Raw genomic sequence first — 17904 nt, forward strand, 5'->3', positions numbered from 1 at the left:
GCCCAAGCGACAGTCGCGAATTCAGTACTGAATTGAAATGAAATGAAAGCGAAACGAAGACTTCTCCGAAGTCACTTCACAAACAGTATATAGCACTACTCCGGCGGAAGTGACGTCATGTCCTGTCATTGCTTCCTGGGCGTCGTCTGCACGGATGTGTTTGTGGGACATCGCTTGGTAATAAACATCGGCGTATGCTCGGCACGAACTGCCGCTACTGCGCCCGATTCACACAGAAAGGCTGCTATGATGTTCTAGATAATCTGCAGGTTCCCTTTTAGCACATAAATTCCTGTCATATACAACTGACGCGTAACATAAATCTCGGAATTAATTGTCCTTTCAACTACGTCTGCTCATTCGACCACTGAAAAGCACTCCACAGCAGAGCGCACTCCCCATGCAAACAAGGCGGCACACATCGTGGCACGCTAAGGAGGCCGAGAAAACCGCCAAGTGAAAGGCGCAGCAGCAGGAAGACAGAGATTTCGGAGGTGTCGGCTTCCTGTGCCACGCCTCCGCTAGACTCACCACTAATCCAGTCCACCACAGCTGTACTTACCCACCTGTCTGAGGAAAAAGTCCTGGCCCGTATCGGCCGTCAAACTCATGAGTAATCGGCCGAGAATCAAATGTGTTTATTAACCGCGCTATAATTTCGCTAGTATGAAACCGCTTTCCAATCGAGTGCAGTCAATCACTCAAGACCGCGTGCAGTCGGGCGCTATTTAGCGCTTTCATTATGTTTCAGCCGCCAGCTTCGGAGCCGCACTTCTTTACGCAGTCTGCGAGTGAGTTCACCGTAAGTGTTGCTTGAAGAAGCGCAGCTGTGATGTTTTCACGCGTGTAGAAGTTGACAGTCGTCGTCCTGTCCTTAAGCAGGAATCCGTTGTCCGAGAAGTGGCCGCTGATGCTGTGCGCACTCAGCCACACAAAAAGGGCGATGTTGGCCGCCTTGATTTCCACTGTGAAAGCTTTGACACCGTGCTGCGACGGCGAGAGATAGGGGCCGGCGACAAGCACCACCTGAGGAAGAAAAGGGAAAAGGGAATCATTGCATTCGCATCTAATCTACACTGAAAAATTTCTATTTTATTTTTTTTCTTCTATACCCAGTACATCGTGCACGTAGTAAAAGAGTAAGCGAAAGGGGGATACAAATTAAGAAATGTGTTTGTATAACTCATCAGGTTTGACTGGGCCGGTGGCATCAATTAGTACTGTTGTAACGGTTAGCTGGTACATGAGACTTATAAAAGACGGCCCGACAGATGCATCGTGTGCATCCTTTGTATTCTTCTGTCGCGCTGTCTACATTTGTAAACCGGTGCCACTTTGTCCATTTTATAGGGGTACAAGTCCCCTGAAATACATAAGGTTTGTGAAGTCGAGAGTTCAACGAAAACTCCTCATGTCGGAAAAATCAAATTAAAACCTGGAGAAGGAGAAGCTAGCCATGCTTAAGAGGAAACCAAAATGAACAGGGTGATCACACTTATGAAAAGCCGCGTTGCGGTCGACGAAGAACGCAAAAGGCGCCCGTGTGCCATGCCATGCAAGTGGACGTTAAGTATCACCAGGTAGTAGGATTTATCCCGAGCCCTCCACTACCGCCCCTCTTTCTTTCTCTTCCTCCTTTCAATCTCTCCTTTGTCTTGTTTTGAGAATTCCTGCTGTGTTTCCATTGTGCCATCCCAGCCCCTGGCTTGCTGACGCTTCTGCATCATGGCTTCTCGCCTACGCGCGACGTCATGTTCACGAATTGGCGCTTTTCCTTTTCCCGCCTCATGTGTTGCATAGCTGCAGGCGCGTATCGCCTGCCACACCAACACTCCGGGACTGTCCACTATGTCAACGCGCATTCTACTCGGTCGTTATAACCAAGAGAAGTTGGTGAGCGGTGCCAAGAATTCCAAAAGCCTCCACCTGGCTGTATTCTTGACGGCAAAAACCCATAAAGATGACATTCCCTTCCGCACCATCGTTCCCGAGAGAAACACCTGACAGCGCGTAGTCGCCTTGTACTTATGTACAACCGGCGGCAAAATAAGTCGGGGCATGCGACAGGCGGCCAGAATCAGATAAAACTGCATCGTCGCGCCGTCTGACGTTGCACTTCTGGTGTCGACACATCGCAGTGTGCGTGCGCGTCCTTTCATGCTCGCTGCCGTACCTCTTTTGTCGGTTGCAGTGGACTAGCTGGTAGCATGCAGCGTTTCGCGGTACGGGTCACTTCCTTTATTCAATACGTCACGCTTGCACTTCGGCGGGCGCATGGAAAGGGTGAAGCGTTCGCTGTTCGCTTTGTCTTAATGAGAGAGTGAACGCATAGCATCGAGACAAAAAAAACCTAAAACATAAAAAAGGCTCTCGAGAAGGGCACCGCACCAGCATGAAAATCCATCTACGTAGTGAACAAGCTGGTTTTCACTGCTTCATATATTCGTAATTTATTCGAACTTCTCATTCGCCAGTGATACCCCTTCAAGGTATAAAAGCGTGTAACGCCGAACAAAGATGCGTCGTCTACCGAAATGGCAGCATGTGTTCCGATCGAAGACCGAAGATTAATCGCCAGACTTTTGTGGAGGGTGTACCGCAGCGTGAGATATGCCGAAGAACTGGTAGGTCGAAAACGTCGGTCAGCAGAATCATCCGCGCCTTTCGAGAAGAGGGAACACTTGCGGACGCGAAGCGGTCTGGCCAGCCAAGAGTCACGAAAAATGAGGAAGACATATTGATTGTTGCCGCAGCGGTCTTGGACCCTTTCCTGAACGCTAAAGAAATCCGTGACAAGCTGTAAATGAATATTTCTGCTGCTACAGTACGCTGGCGTTTGAAAGAAACTGGGATTTTGAATTGTGCCGGTGCAAAAAAGCCTTTCCTGACGGAACGACAGCGCCAGTAACGCCTGAACTTCGAACAGGACCATCGACACTGGACCACAGAAGAATGACAAAATGTTATTTTTTCGGATGAGTCCACATTTTACACTCGGTGGGATCAACACAGACGGGTGAGGCGGCCCTTGAATTCCAGGTAACTACTCCCTTCACATTTCGGTAACATTGGCAAATTTTCTATTTTGCATAAGCCGAAAGCTTTGTATATCTGATATTTGAGGACTTGTCAAAATATTCGCGCTAATATATTTATCTGAATACCTTAATTAAGAACTGAGCCCACTACAAGTCAGAGAAATGTGCATCAATAACTTCTTATTAGCACCTGCTTGAATAAACATAACTAAAGCCTTTTGCACGATGCAATGGTTTATAAGCAAAAAACATGCATTGAAGATAAATAACCGTTCGCACAAGGAGTTTTTTTTGTATCTTTACTTGTCTATTGTGTTTCGTTTACAATTGCAGATGCCACCCTGACTATACACAGAGCGTTCTTTCAAGTGGCTGGTGTGCACTCTCCGTTTGGGGTGCCATCAGCAAAGGTTAGCTAGGGCCTCTTGTCCGCATTGATGGGAAGTTCACGGCGTCCTGTTACTTCTCTCTCCTACAGGAGAGCATGCTTCTTTATGTGTTGAATGGGTTCTTTTCTGACGGGTGCTTCTTCCAGCAGGACAAAATCCCCTTGTACATGGCTCGTCAGGTGACAGCCCTTCTCGTTGGCGGGCGCACTTTGCTGTGGCCTCCGAAAGGGGCGGACGCAAATCTCATCGAAAATGTGTGGGCGCGCATGCAGTCGTGCCTGTCCAGACGAAACTTCCCAATAGCAACAGCGGACGCGCTGCGGAACGCCATTCGCGAAGAGTGGGAAGTTCTTAGAGCTGACCGCGAATATGTCGTCTCATTGTACGATTCGATGCCAAGGCGGATGGCGGAAATCATTTCAGCGGGCGGTAACTCCACCCGCTACTAGGTCTATATAATGACCAGGAGACACAAAGGACACATTTTGCGGCGGCGCTGATTTTTTTTGCTGGCCTTCTGCCATAATTTTATTTTGTTCTTTCATGTCCAACTTATGGCCATGCCGACACCTCCTGGCGTTTTTTACTCGTCTACTTGCTTATATTATTCCATATGCAAAGTGACCTGCCTAACTCTCTTCATCTGATGGCAACAAATGAGACCATTTTTCGGCTCGCTCTTCATTTTTGGTACGCTCGTTCGTATTTCGGCATACCACAGCCTGTTTAAAACCAAAAAACGCAGTGGTTGAACGCACTTACACCGGTAACTCGTCGGAAAGCATGGTTCACTCGGTGCATTTATGTTGGTAAACTTTCGAGTGGCCCAGGCCAGACTTGGGTGTGACCATCAAACTGGGCTCGGTTAATCACAGCTAGATATCCATTTGGCCGACGCCAATATTCAGGTGACAAGGACCAAATTTTCGCGGTGGCCCGTGCCTACTTTGGTGGTGACCATCGAACTGGGCGCAGTGTTGCCCTCTTCTAAAGTTGGATCACGTCACACCTATGTTATAGCGGTATTATGACGCTATGTTAGCTATATGACGCAGTTGCTGTAGCCTGGGCACACACAAAGATCGCAACATCTTCCTCGGGGTTGAAGCCCATCGGAAAATAAATGCTTTCGCACAAAATGCGAAGAGAGGAAGTAATCCTGCATGAGGCACCGTTTTGACAGCGATACAGGTTAAGATATGTTATCTGGCCAAAGCGAGCAGCACACGCTTCTGCTACGCCGTGCGCACGCTGAACTGTGAACGTCATGCTGTGAATACAAAAAGCGACGCCTAACGCCAAAAGGTGGATGTAATCAGATAGTCCCCTGCATGCGAGAAAAAAAGACAGGGCTCGACCATGAAAGCAGGCCCAAGCCAACTGTGATGTCTCGACACCAGAAGTGCAACATCAGACGGCGCGGCGATGCAGTTTTATGCGATTTCGGCCACCTGTCGCGTGGCCCTACGTATTTTGCCGCCGGTTGTATGTTCGTACCTGCTGAACACCTGACGTCCCTGGCGGTGCACGAGCCGTTCGCCATTCCTAACTCTGAGTCAGTTGTTGATCTTCTGAGGACCAAAAACCTTGGCCATTGTTCAATGCTTAGCATAGATATTGAGGACTGGTACTAGTAGCTTACACGCCACACGATGACCTTCTGAAGAGCGTTCTGGAATATATCTCGAAGGACAATGACGAAGTTTTGTTTATGTCTAGGTGTGGTGTCTCGGTTCTGCCATTTCTAGAAATTTCGTTGTTACACTTTGCCACAACAGTCATAGGTTGGAACCGAATTTTTTTTCAATTTTCCGGTGTTTGTTTAGCCTCCTGCATCACCCTCGTACTCAGCAAAATATTCTTGTCAAATATGAATAGATGTATAAAACTCAAGCCTGGAGGACTAGACTTGAAAATATTGTAACGTGACAGCAAGCTGGTGAAGACAGGACTACATGACAGATGGCGATGGAATGATTTAGTTGCGGCGGGCCAAGCGCGAGCGCTCCGTGCCGCACCACTGCACACTTTGTCATCGTCTTGTCCGTGACCATATGTAGGACGGCTACCTTGTCGGTTCTTTTGTTTCTAACCTGTACACTAATACATTGGACGTCATGAATGTCTTAAGTTCCTAATCGCCTCCTATAGGTGCTGCTTCGTAGCTTGTGCTTCGGTGCCCCTGTCTGCGCAGCTGCGTCAGTGGTCGTTGTGGCCAATCTTTCCAACGCATATGCACTCCTTGTCCCTCCCCCTCCTTAATATATTTCACTCTTTTTCAAGTATTCGCCACCTCTTCTCCTTCCATTGGCCTTACTATAGTCGTACCGGACGAAATTCTGTCGGCGAAAGTCGTTGAGGTCGGTAGTACCAAAAAAAAAAAATGGCGTCGCAACAACCGTCCTCTAGCCACCGAAGCGGAGGGCGCGACAACGGCATGCACAGGATGTCAGGAGCAGTCGCCTTCCCTCTTCCTCAAGGGCGCGCATTTGCTCGAACGCCATAACTGGCATACCTCCTTGTGGCGCCAATTTTCCATACATACGTATCAAAATTGTGACACAACCATTCGTCGTACAGGGTCTCGGGTGAAGTCATACGATGTATCGTTGCGAATAGCATAGAGCTGCTGGTCAGGTTCGAGCCTAGCTTGCGACAGACAATCCGACCGACTGCATATTAACGCACGATGAAATATTCATGCTATCCCCTCCACAGCAAGTAAGCAGTCTTAAGTGCCCTCCGTGTATTTTCCCTCTCCCGCACACGCGCTCCGCCAGAACAGCTGTGCTCCTGTCCTGAGCGCATAGACGCGTGAAGGCGACGACAGCTGACTCTCGACACGAAGAACACAATAGAGAGATGTAATAAAAGCTACTGCTGTAAAAACAAAACATTGAAATTCCTGTACAGACGGCTTGTTAATACAAACAGTTGGAGGCGTTTAAATGCGATTAATAGAGAATGAGCGGAGCGTGAGGAGACGGGGCGTAGGTTTACATCAATGATATTTAGGCTGTGACTAGTCGTTTGACAACAATGATTTTTCGTGGAGTGAAGCAAAACACACAGGGACACCTAATTCGAGTAAATGCTGGCAGTTAGATAGCATTCGCAGCTATTGATTCCTTTGCAGAAGTGGCTGGTGGGTGTTTTGATATCAAGGTTGCGCTTCAAGAGCAACACTGTTGCCGTACACAACATGCCACGCTTTTAAGGCGGAGGCTTCACACAAACAAACCTGCTCTGGTGACGTCACTGCAGGCTGGTCTCGTCACGTTCCTCCAGCAAGTGGGATTTCTCCCTTCTGTTGATGTCATTGCTGACGTCACTGCCCGTCAGCCTATCAAGATTTTTCTGAACAACGGCACCGTGTTTCCGCTTCGCTTAGGATTGTGCGCTATCTTATAATAATTCCCTTTCCTTGGCCAGCAAAAGGGTCTTTCTCGTGGTTATGTCCGGCCTCAAGATACGCAATGATCAGGAATAGCAGAAAAGGCTGCTTTTTGTTTCTTGGCACAGTTAAAGTGCTCCATTAGGCTGATTTAGAAGTTCAGAGTCTCGCCAAAGAAATGTAGTAGCAACTGGTGTACTGGATGCTGTAAACGACGAACAGATATTTTTCTATCGTTGAGATCTCCACATGTTCATGCATTTATGTTTGGAATATACTTGTTTCCTTTGGCAAGGCCGCGTTTACATGCAAGTAAAAGTGAACCAGATGAGTGCTGCTGCTATATCCTGTCCCGGATCTAACCATGAGCATAAACATCCACCTGCATTTGCACCCACCCACTCGACCCCCTGACCCACATCCTTTTCCAATGAGTGACGGATCCTCCCCCGCGGCGCCTCGAGCACCTGAACAGCTGGGAGGAAAGGGAGACCTTGTTGGGCTCCAGGAACCGGGACATGCAGGAGATCGCGACGGACCGGGCTTCCAAAGTCACGAACCATCAAGGACTCATAAAGGTCTAAGTGCAGTGAGGCCGAGAAAGGACCCAAGGGCCTACGTGCCCTAAACGCCCTTCGATGCACTAAAGCTTCCCCTCTTCCTCTGTTTTCGTGACCACAAGGGGGGAGCTAAAGAAGAAAATTGGCGGTCGCTTAGCTTTGGTTAAACCTGGAGCGACGCGATAGCTACAGATGGCCGAGTGGAACTTGGTCACGTGACGAACCACGTGATCAGCCACGGCGCCGGCCGCTGCTCCGCACCACGTGACAGCGTGGCGGCACCGCCACAGGATGGCGGCAACGCCAAGCTGAAGGCTCGAAAGGCTACCGTAATGCAGCTATCGCTACAAAAAGAGAAAGAGGTCCAGTAATGTTCCCTTGATTTCAGTAGTCTTCTTTTTTGGGACGATCGCGGATAAGAACGGCTTCCAAAAGGAGTTTCACAAGACGCTGCAGGTGTTGTTAAAGAAGAGATATATTTTCTTGTGAGGTGCGGTATGTCGCAGCGTCCCGGTAGTGGTCGCGCACGGTACACTTAAGGCTGGCAAGCCGTTATTAAGGGGCCGCCGCGCACGACTGCTCGGAATTATGCGGAGCCCTCGGGTGACCGCGGGAGCTATAAATTTGCGACCGCGCACACTCACTGCTCCGTTCAAACTCAAAAGCACTCACCGCCGAACCTCTGTTCTTCCCGCATGCTGCCCGCCCACGCTTTGTTTATCTCAGCAGCTGCATGGCATACGCGGCCGCTGCCCGCGACTCTCGCCTGGCCCCACGGGTGCGTCGCCCGCACTCGGGCAGATGTTTGCGTCTGCGGAGGCCAAACAACGCAATTCTAGGATAGCAGCAGGGCGTGGGAAACGAGGGGGTGACCGGGTCCCAGGACGCCACTGGTTCCTTGTGCCACATTGCCAACATCACTACAGGTCACGTAGTGAAGGTCTCGGCATAATTTCCGCCACATGACGATCTTTAAGGTGGGCTGACATCACACAGAACATGGGCGCCTTTTGCGTTTCGCCTCCATCGAAACGCTGCCGCCGCGGTTAGGCTTTTCTTGGCGCTTTTTTATGTAATGCACCGCGTGCGGCGAGCCGTCGCCAGACGCCGAAGAGAGGATTTACTTCACAGAACGCTGGGACTGTGCCCTCGGCCGGGCTTCGCCTCTCTTAATCGAATAAAGTGCCTACCACCACCGGCACCGCCACCTCCACTCCGTCGACCACCTCGTCGAAGAACAAATTAGAGCCGGGTACTTGATTTACTGATGGATGTCGCCTCAGGGCCTCTGTCACAGGCACGGCCATTGCGTGTTAATGACGGAAATTGACGCGGCGCTGTTGCCTCGCTCAAGAAGTGCCGCCAGGAGTGTGCGTGCAGCTATCGGGCTACGGACCACGGACCACGGACTTCGAATACGCTGTTGCTGACGAATCCCCACTCAGGTGGCGGCGGAGCAGGCAGGCGCCAATGAGTGAAGGAAAGTTTCGTTAAATTTCGTTTAGGTTCGGCTTCATGTTGTCCTGCGTCCTGGCACCAACGTGATCCGCGGCGCGCCGACAATGGGAGCTAAAAGCATGTCATGCTTATTTTCTCTAGGCACGTGGACGACCCCTCATTCAAGATTATTAAGAAATGCTTTGGTTCCTTTCGGTTGCATTTGATTTATATTGAGCAAAGCGACGAGCTTCACCGCCGTATAGGAAGCGAATATGTTGCCTTTTGTGGAAGTTGTAGTCAAACACGATTGCCAGAATATTTCGTTCAGTGATGTTGGGACGCTCATTCGCAGTGGAAAAAATTTGAATTTCATATGCGCTGACCCGGTCTCGCACAAGAAGTCAGTTGCCACAAACTAGATCCTGCGAGCCTAACACAGTTGCAGAAGACCAACTATTTAGAAAAGAATCCTCGCGCCAAGAGTCAGCCCCCCCCCCCCCCCCCCCCCGCGTTTGTAACAACTGTAGAGCGATCGACAGTACCAGTAAAACGTAAAGAAAGTAAAACATACTGCTGTACCAAACGCCCCAATGATAAGCGAGGTGTTGGACCGCATTCTACACAGGCTCAAAGAACAGTCGGCAAGTTCCCATAGGAGAACTTTGACACTACGCACTGAACGTAAAAGAGCTGGCCAGAGAAATATATCCTGCCTTTGTATTGTAGCGCCACCTTGCAGCGGCCGCAGCGGCACGCGCGAACAGAAAGAAGAACCTTAAGCGCCAGCCGAGTAGAACGCTCGGGACCTTGGCCAGGGCCAGACGCTGCCGCCGCCGCCGCTCCGCAGCTATCCCTTCTCCGGCAGCCCTCAATAAATGTGCCTGCGGTCGCCTTCCTGGGCGACCTCCACATTACGCAGCAGACCATGTTCCAGTTGCGGCTACCTTACCACTGGCTAGATCAGTAAGAAGAGCTTCGAATGGGCCTATTTGGTTTGTAATCTTCGACATTGTTATTGCGCTACTCAAGGTTTACATGGACAAGAACGACACATACCCCTGTCTGTATGTGTCGTTCTTGTCTGTGTAAATCTTGAGTAGCGCAATAACAATGTCGTAGATCAGTAAGTTTGAGAGGCTAGTAAACGACCACTGTCACGATCTAAAGAAGCGACCTATGTTATAAATGTGCACAGCGCCTCAATATGCCACGTCAATGACACGGGGAAGGCACACGGGAGCAAACCACACAAAGGAACTTATTACCTCGGTTACATCTGGAGTCTAATCCCTCGAACAAATAATAAACCCCTAAACCACTGCAATGGGGATCTAGCCCTCTTTATGCTCGGTGTCAGTGCCCTCTATTCAAAGGCATTGAAACGCTTATCCCTGTTATTCTTTATTTCATTATGTAAAAGGGTACACTACACGACTTTAACTGTATTGTTTCTGTTTGCTTGGTACTTCACGGTCGATGCTCGCTTTATAAGATTTAAATATTAGGTTTTTATAGCATTATAAAACTCACAGTCTTTTATTAAAGCATGCTCACCTGACGTTTATGTTAAGCGGCTAACCTATGCAAACGTTAAATGAATTGTGAAACACGGGAGAAGTCTTTTCTGAAAATAAAAAAAAAACAAAACAAAAATGGCAGGTCATGCTCTACAAGTGTAACGTATTAATGCTCTGGCAAGCATTTGACCACCCTAACGACTGCTTGGCTAATTTTCAAACCACTGCAAACACCCTTTTGTTGGCCGTTGCAGACACCTTTATTCAATCTTCTCCTAAACCACTGCCGCCACTGCCACCAAAGACTTGTTCACACGCCATCGTTGTTTTTCTTTAATTGGTTTTCTTCAGAACAGTACATGCTAAGACATGGTTTTAGACAAGCCAAGGCATTGCCCATTTTTCTTGGTCCATGTTTGGCACGAGGCCCATGCGAATGGGCGATGCGTGGAGCTTTTATATGCCAGCGCGAGGTAGCTTTCAATGACGTCAACGGAGGCGGAGTTTGCATGCGTCATCCACCTTCTGTTCTATCACACGACCTATGATGACGTCATGGAAAGTTCCGCCGCGAGTGCTCCGGCATTGCCGCACAAACTATGTCCACCTCTATCCATCAAGTAACGCGGCACTCGAAATGCCAGCGGACTGAAAATAAAACGAAGGAACTTGTTTTCTCAGCTCAGTGCTGGTTAGAGTTGCAGCTGCTAGGCCACCTTTCAGGTGTGTGAATTGCGTTACCCACTATGCGTTGTAGCCAAAGCTCTCTACAAATTTGTGTGTATGAAGTCGTCGTAGCGCACGTAACCACCTCGTGTTGAAAGGCATTGCGAAGACATGACTGGTGGTCATGGCTTACCGTGAAAGTGAGAGTGGAGCGCCTGGAATGTATTGGTCGCCAAACTTTACTTGCCATAGCTTGGTAATAGCCACACAGAGTGTTGGCAAAATAGATCCAGTTTAAGGCGGCGTCTATGTTCTTCTTGAAATTGACTTTGTGCTGCGCCCACTCGCAATCTGAATGCTTTAAAGGCAGAAGCGCATTAATATTTCTAATGTGGCAAAAAAAACAGTGTATTTAATTGTCTTTAATTTATTCCTGAAAGTTGCAAGCTAGGATATGATTTTGCGCAATGTGAGGGCAACTTGTTTGTGATATATTCTCGTGCAAAGATATAAAAGAAAGAAACTATCTGTGGGGCTATCTATAATTGGGGTCAAAAGCAACATCGCGAGACGCTGCTTGCTTTCCTGCACGGTGTCAGAATAACATATTCTTGCACTGTATTCTTGCACCGTGCTTTCCTGCCATGGAATAGTTTCCTCCCACGACTGTGGAAAACTAACATGGCTAGATACCGCATCCATCTAGTTTTACAGGTATGAGCGAATTGACTATAGGTGACGAATTTTACACATTGTCCCCTCACCGGGAACATATGTTGCCTTCTTGAGAAAACTCGCTGTGTCACGGTACCGAAAAAAAAAGAAAAGAGCCATATAAGAAAGAAAAGAAAATGGAAAGAAACGTTTTGACTTTCTAAGTTTCTGAAGTACGTAAACAATATTTACTGCGTTCTGCTGTCCATGCTGTAACCGTTTCGTGCAGACAGATGGAGACACAATTTCCTTATCAATTTTCTGTGCTGTTTTGTATCAGTTGCTGTCACGATTGCCAGAGCGCCTTCAGTGCGAATCAGACGTAGTCCAGCGTTGCCTTTCATCTAGAACAGTTCACCCATACACGTAAAACTAGATGGATGCGGTATCTAGCCACGTTAATTGTCCAGAGCCGTAGAAGAAAATTATTCCATGGCAGGAAAGAAAGCAGGGTCTCGCGATTTTTCCTTTGGCCTCAGTAATCAATAGCCACACAATCAGTTTTTTTCTTTGATATTTTTGCACGAGAATATATCACAGATAAATAGCCCTCAAGATGAGCGAAATTACATCCTAAGTTGCAACATTTACGAATAAATAAAAGACAATCAAATTTACTATTTATTTTTCTCAAATTAGAAATTTTATGCGTTTCTCTCTTAACTTTCTCACTTTCTTTCCCTTAATGTTATGGTATTACCACATGCTTGCAGGTTTTCTTTTCTCGCGCAAGTTTTTAGCCATTAAGGTTTGCACGCCTTCTGACCGTGTCCTGTATAAAACAATGTCACTTGCATTCGGTATCAACGTTACTTTGTACGAGCATCATTTTACGTCATCGTGCAATAAAACCTATTTAGATTCCAAGTTTAACCAAGAAGGGGTTTAAATGTGGCTTGCGTACACGGATCGATGGCTTTGGCAGGCAGATGTCTCCGAAGTTGGCTGGAAGCAGAAAAGTGTCCGGTGCCACTGGAAACCCACCCGTGGGATCGATTAGCGTGAACCACAGAAAGCACGCCGATTTGTTGCAGGTTGGCTGCTTCCATAATAAATCCATTCTTGTGCGATATACCTCCAGCGAGGCAGCTTGGGGCTGCGTGAGAGATGCAAAGTCATCCTCGTACACACTCCGGATCATAAGCGAGTTGCAATTAACATCTCGTAAACTAGAGCCATACCTCACAATGCCGCGTCCATGCCAGTTATCAAAGGTGAGAACTTCTCCAACGGGACGAGCTAAATTGCGCATGCGTGTCTCGGGTGCAAATTTTGAAGCGAGAGTTGTTTCTGAGAAATTTCGACAGTGATTTGCTTCGCCCCATAAGGTTTAGTCCCATGACGTGTCACGTGACGTCTTGCGTGACGCCACCTTTGCTAAGACATTATTTCCGCATGCCCAGAGCACGCAGTAACGCGACGCAATGGTCTTTGCGTGGCAGAAAACGAAACAGTGCTCCCCGAGTTCTGCGTCCTGTCAAGCGACGGCAAGCACTGGTAATTTTTCTTTTTAAGATGATTTTCAAGGATCAGTTCTCGTGCCGCTCTTATTAGTAATCTGCGACATTTTTCTGGTACTATAGCGTATTCCTTGAGACTATCCGCTGATGGTTGTGTTTAAGCAGAACTGTTAGTAATCCTGCTCACTGTGATGATTTGCAGGATATACCTTGACAGGATTCTCGGCTGGTGTGGCAACTGGGGTATGAATATTATTCCCCGCAAAAATTTTTGGCATTTCTTCAACTAAGAAAAAGTCGCCCCAAACTTTTGATTATAGCATTGGTCATTTATTGTCAATCACTGAATACCAATATATTGGGCTCTGTATATCCAGTAAACTGTCTTCGCACAAGCACATTTACTGCATAGCTGCAAAAGCATGTTGGGTTATTGGCTTTCTGCGCTAAACTCCCAAGCGTTTTCCTTCAAAAACAAAATATTTGCTACATACTAGGAATGTAAGGCCTATACTGAAGTACGCGTGTGTAGATGGAACCTTAGATGTAAAAATTTAATAAAATAGGTAAGCTCAAAATTTATCTTTCCGGTTGAAGTGAATGATTCCATCAGGAATTTCAATGTATCATCAGCGAATAATTCGTTAGGATCGGAGACACTACATAAATGCAGGTACGTACGTGCTTGGCTGAAGGCATAAAATTTTTCATTGCAAAACCAGTTTTGATCTTAACCAAGATTTGTATTCGCCAGACTGCATTTAAGCAAGCAGAGATCACACTTTCAATATAAAAAAATATAGTGAACACATCTATAAAACTGTCATATTTCCTGAAAGCAATGAATAAGTGGAATTTACAGCGGCAGCGACGGTGCACGGACATGATCTAACCAGCTCCCCTGCAATTTTACAGGTAATGGCTCGTGCTCTTCATGTTACCAGACGGAAGATTTCAAGACCATACCGCTGCTTTCTCGAGGATCAGGCCTCGACCGTCGACGCGGTGCGGCTGACAATTTTTCAAGTTGACTTCATCGTGACTGGATCGCCGAGCCCGCCATCTACACAAGTTTACTGCAATAAGGGGCTTGTTCTCGGTTCATCTGGGGGCGGTGTTTCATCGGAACATTTTGGTCATTCTGGCAGTGACAGCGACGGTGCACGGATATGATCTAACCAGCTTCCCTGCAATCTTACAGGTTGTGGCTCGTGCTCTTCATGTTACCTGACGGAAGATTTCAGGACCATACCGCTGCTTTCTCGAGGATCAGGCCTCGACCGTCGACGCGGTGCGGCTGACAATTTTTCAAGTTGACTTCATCGTGACTGGATCGCCGAGCCCGCCATCTACACAAGTTTACTGCAATAAGGGGCTTGTTCTCGGTTCATCTGGGGGCGGTGTTTCATCGGAACATTTTGGTCATTCTGGCAGTGGCAGCGACGGTGCACGGATATGATCTAACCAGCTTCCCTGCAATCTTGCAGGTTGTGGCTCGTGCTCTTCATGTTATCTGACGGAAGATTTCAGGACCATACCGCTGCTTTCTCGAGGATCAGGCCTCGACCGTCGACGCGGTGCGGCTGACAATTTTTCAAGTTGACTTCATCGTGACTGGATCGCCGAGCCCGCCATCTACACAAGTTTACTGCAATAAGGGGCTTGTTCTCGGTTCATCTGGGGGCGGTGTTTCATCGGAACATTTTGGTCATTCTGGCAGTGACAGCGACGGTGCACGGATATGATCTAACCAGCTTCCCTGCAATCTTACAGGTTGTGGCTCGTGCTCTTCATGTTACCTGACGGAAGATTTCAGGACCATACCGCTGCTTTCTCGAGGATCAGGCCTCGACCGTCGACGCGGTGCGGCTGACAATTTTTCAAGTTGGCTTCATCGTGACTGGATCGCCGAGCCCGCCATCTACACAAGTTTACTGCAATAAGGGGCTTGTTCTCGGTTCATCTGGGGGCGGTGTTTCATCGGAACATTTTGGTCATTCTGGCAGTGACAGCGACGGTGCACGGATATAATCTAACCAGCTTCCCTGCAATCTTACAGGTTTTGGCTCGTGCTCTTCATGTTACCTGACGGAAGATTTCACGACCATACCGCTGCTTTCTCGAGGATCAGGCCTCGACCGTCGACGCGGTGCGGCTGACAATTTTTCAAGTTGACTTCATCGTGACTGGATCGCCGAGCCCGCCATCTACACAAGTTTACTGCAATAAGGGGCTTGTTCTCGGTTCATCTGGGGGCGGTGTTTCATCGGAACATTTTGGTCATTCTGGCAGTGACAGCGACGGTGCACGGATATGATCTAACCAGCTTCCCTGCAATCTTACAGGTTTTGGCTCGTGCTCTTCATGTTACCTGACGGAAGATTTCAGGACCATACCGCTGCTTTCTCGAGGATCAGGCCTCGACCGTCGACGCGGCGCGGCTGACAATTTTTCAAGTTGACTTCATCGTGACTGGATCGCCGAGCCCGCCATCTACACAAGTTTACTGCAATAAGGGGCTTGTTCTCGGTTCATCTGGGGGCGGTGTTTCATCGGAACATTTTGGTCATTCTGGCAGTGACAGCGACGGTGCACGGATATGATCTAACCAGCTTCCCTGCAATCTTACAGGTTGTGGCTCGTGCTCTTCATGTTACCTGACGGAAGATTTCAGGACCATACCGCTGCTTTCTCGAGGATCAGGCCTCGACCGTCGACGCGGTGCGGCTGACAATTTTTCAAGTTGACTTCATCGTGACTGGATCGCCGAGCCCGCCATCTACACAAGTTTACTGCAATAAGGGGCTTGTTCTCGGTTCATCTGGGGGCGGTGTTTCATCGGAACATTTTGGTCATTCTGGCAGTGACAGCGACGGTGCACGGATATGATCTAACCAGCTTCCCGGCAATCTTACAGGTTGTGGCTCGTGCTCTTCATGTTACCTGACGAAAGATTTCAGGACCATACCGCTGCTTTCTCGATGATCAGGCCTCGACCGTCGACGCGGTGCGACTGACAAAGTTGACTTCATCGTGACTGCATCGCCGATCCCGCCATCTACAAAGCCTAGAGCAATAAGGGGCCTGTTATCGCTTCATCTGGGGGCGGTGTTTCATCGGAACATTTTGGTCATTCTGGCAGCGACAGCGACGGTGCACGGACTTGATCTAACCAGCTCCGCTGCAATTTTACAGGTTGGCTGAAATTTTCTTACGTAAAGCGTCTTTGACGCAATGATAATAATTTCGTCGCTGTCGCTGCCAGAAGTCCCTGTTTATGTTTCGTGGGTATTTTGTTGTGCGCTGTCTGAGATGTTATCTTTCCCTAAGCATCCATGTTTGATTCGGGCTATGCAGTAATAAAGGATGCTAAAAGGCTCTGGTGGCTAGGTGAACATTGAACTGCTAAAATCGTGTTTTCACTCAACATGTCCACGGACTGCCTTGTGTGTTTGAAGGCGTTTGCACCCTACTGTCTATTTCGTTTATGCACTGAATGTGGCAACCGATTTCACACAGGGAAATCCTCAGGTGTTGCAAAGAATAGTCTTAAAAGCATGCCGAAGGGCAAGCTGCAGGCCTGATCTTGTCCCACCTGTATTTCGGGAAAATCTCGGTTGACCCGTGGTCAGGTAAGAACCCAGTCTATCTCTGATCACTCATCTGAAAACCTTCAGTAACCGTCCCTGACGTATATGTCATGAAACAATTAATCTTGTTCTTCTTCGTCTTGAAAAACTAGAACAAAAGCAGGAGGAGCAAATGGCAAAGCATGAATTGACACAGAGGAGCGAAATAATTCAGGGCATACAAAATTCAGTAGAATTCCTTGCATCTAAGTATGATGATTCGCTGAACACTCTAAGTTTGCACAGGGAAGGCATAAAAGATCTCAACGAAAGATCAACTAACCTCGAGGTTCTACTTGTTGACAAAAGTGCACAAATTTCTCGGTTAGAAGAAGCTGCAGAGAGACCAGAATTGTTTTCGAGAGAAAATAACTAGGAGATTCAAGGGGTAAAAGAAAGCCAAAATGAGAATCTGATGGACACGCTTGGAGCAAGCAAACTCTGTTTAGATTCTTCCAGTCTTGATGAAATCGAGGCGGTTCATTGAACTAAAGGCAGACCAGGCACGTCTGCATCAATACTAGTGAGGTTTGCAAGGCGCACAACCAAAGAAAAATGGATGGGAAAGAAGAGCGCCCTTTTAGTAGATGAGGAGGAAAAAATCTTTTTAAACGAGAACCTGACACCGGCTATAAATATACTTCTCTGGCAGACATGCCAAGACCCATGATTCGCGATAAGAATCTGAATACTGGCCTTCTGAAGCCGCGTGATTTGGTAGCATCCATTGGCACTTGCAAAGGGAACGTTTCATGCTTACACATGAATGCTCAGTCAGCCCGAAATAAGGAAGACGCGATTATAACGTTAATTGATAGCTTTACTTTCCGTTTCGAAGCGATAATGGTGACTGAAACATGGTACCGCGACGAATGCGAAGTGTTAAATATGCCTGGATACGTGTCGTCATTTTTAAACCGCTCGAAAAAGAAAGGTGGTGGTGTTATGTTACTGGCCAAAACACTTTTGACTGCGATGTGCTTACCGACTGGACAAAGCTAACAACCGACTACGAGGTTTTGTCCATAAAAAATCTATTTGGCATTCTCTCGACCAATTATAGGTTGCCTGAAGGGGACGTAGGAACTTTTTTTTTC

The 17904-nt window shown here is 47.9% G+C and overlaps 1 protein-coding gene across 3 annotated transcripts in view; it reads right to left on the minus strand.

Annotated features, from left to right (window-relative positions):
• Positions 1–628: 628 nt before the first annotated feature.
• Positions 629–17904, minus strand: part of LOC144132342 (beta-mannosidase-like) — a 306383-nt gene continuing 289107 nt past the window's right edge. For 2 of the 3 annotated variants that reach the window (XM_077664668.1, XM_077664667.1), the window contains exons 17-18: positions 12623–12814; positions 629–1026 (exon numbers count right to left, since the gene is read on the minus strand). In XM_077664668.1, coding sequence (XP_077520794.1) covers positions 748–1026; positions 12623–12814 — 471 coding nt within the window. In that variant the 3' untranslated portion in view covers positions 629–747. The remainder of the gene's footprint in view (positions 1027–12622; positions 12815–17904) is intronic. The other variant, XM_077664669.1, reaches the window with a different exon arrangement.

Source organism: Amblyomma americanum, chromosome 5 (assembly GCF_052857255.1).
Source record: "Amblyomma americanum isolate KBUSLIRL-KWMA chromosome 5, ASM5285725v1, whole genome shotgun sequence".
NCBI classification, from domain to species: domain Eukaryota; kingdom Metazoa; phylum Arthropoda; class Arachnida; order Ixodida; family Ixodidae; genus Amblyomma; species Amblyomma americanum.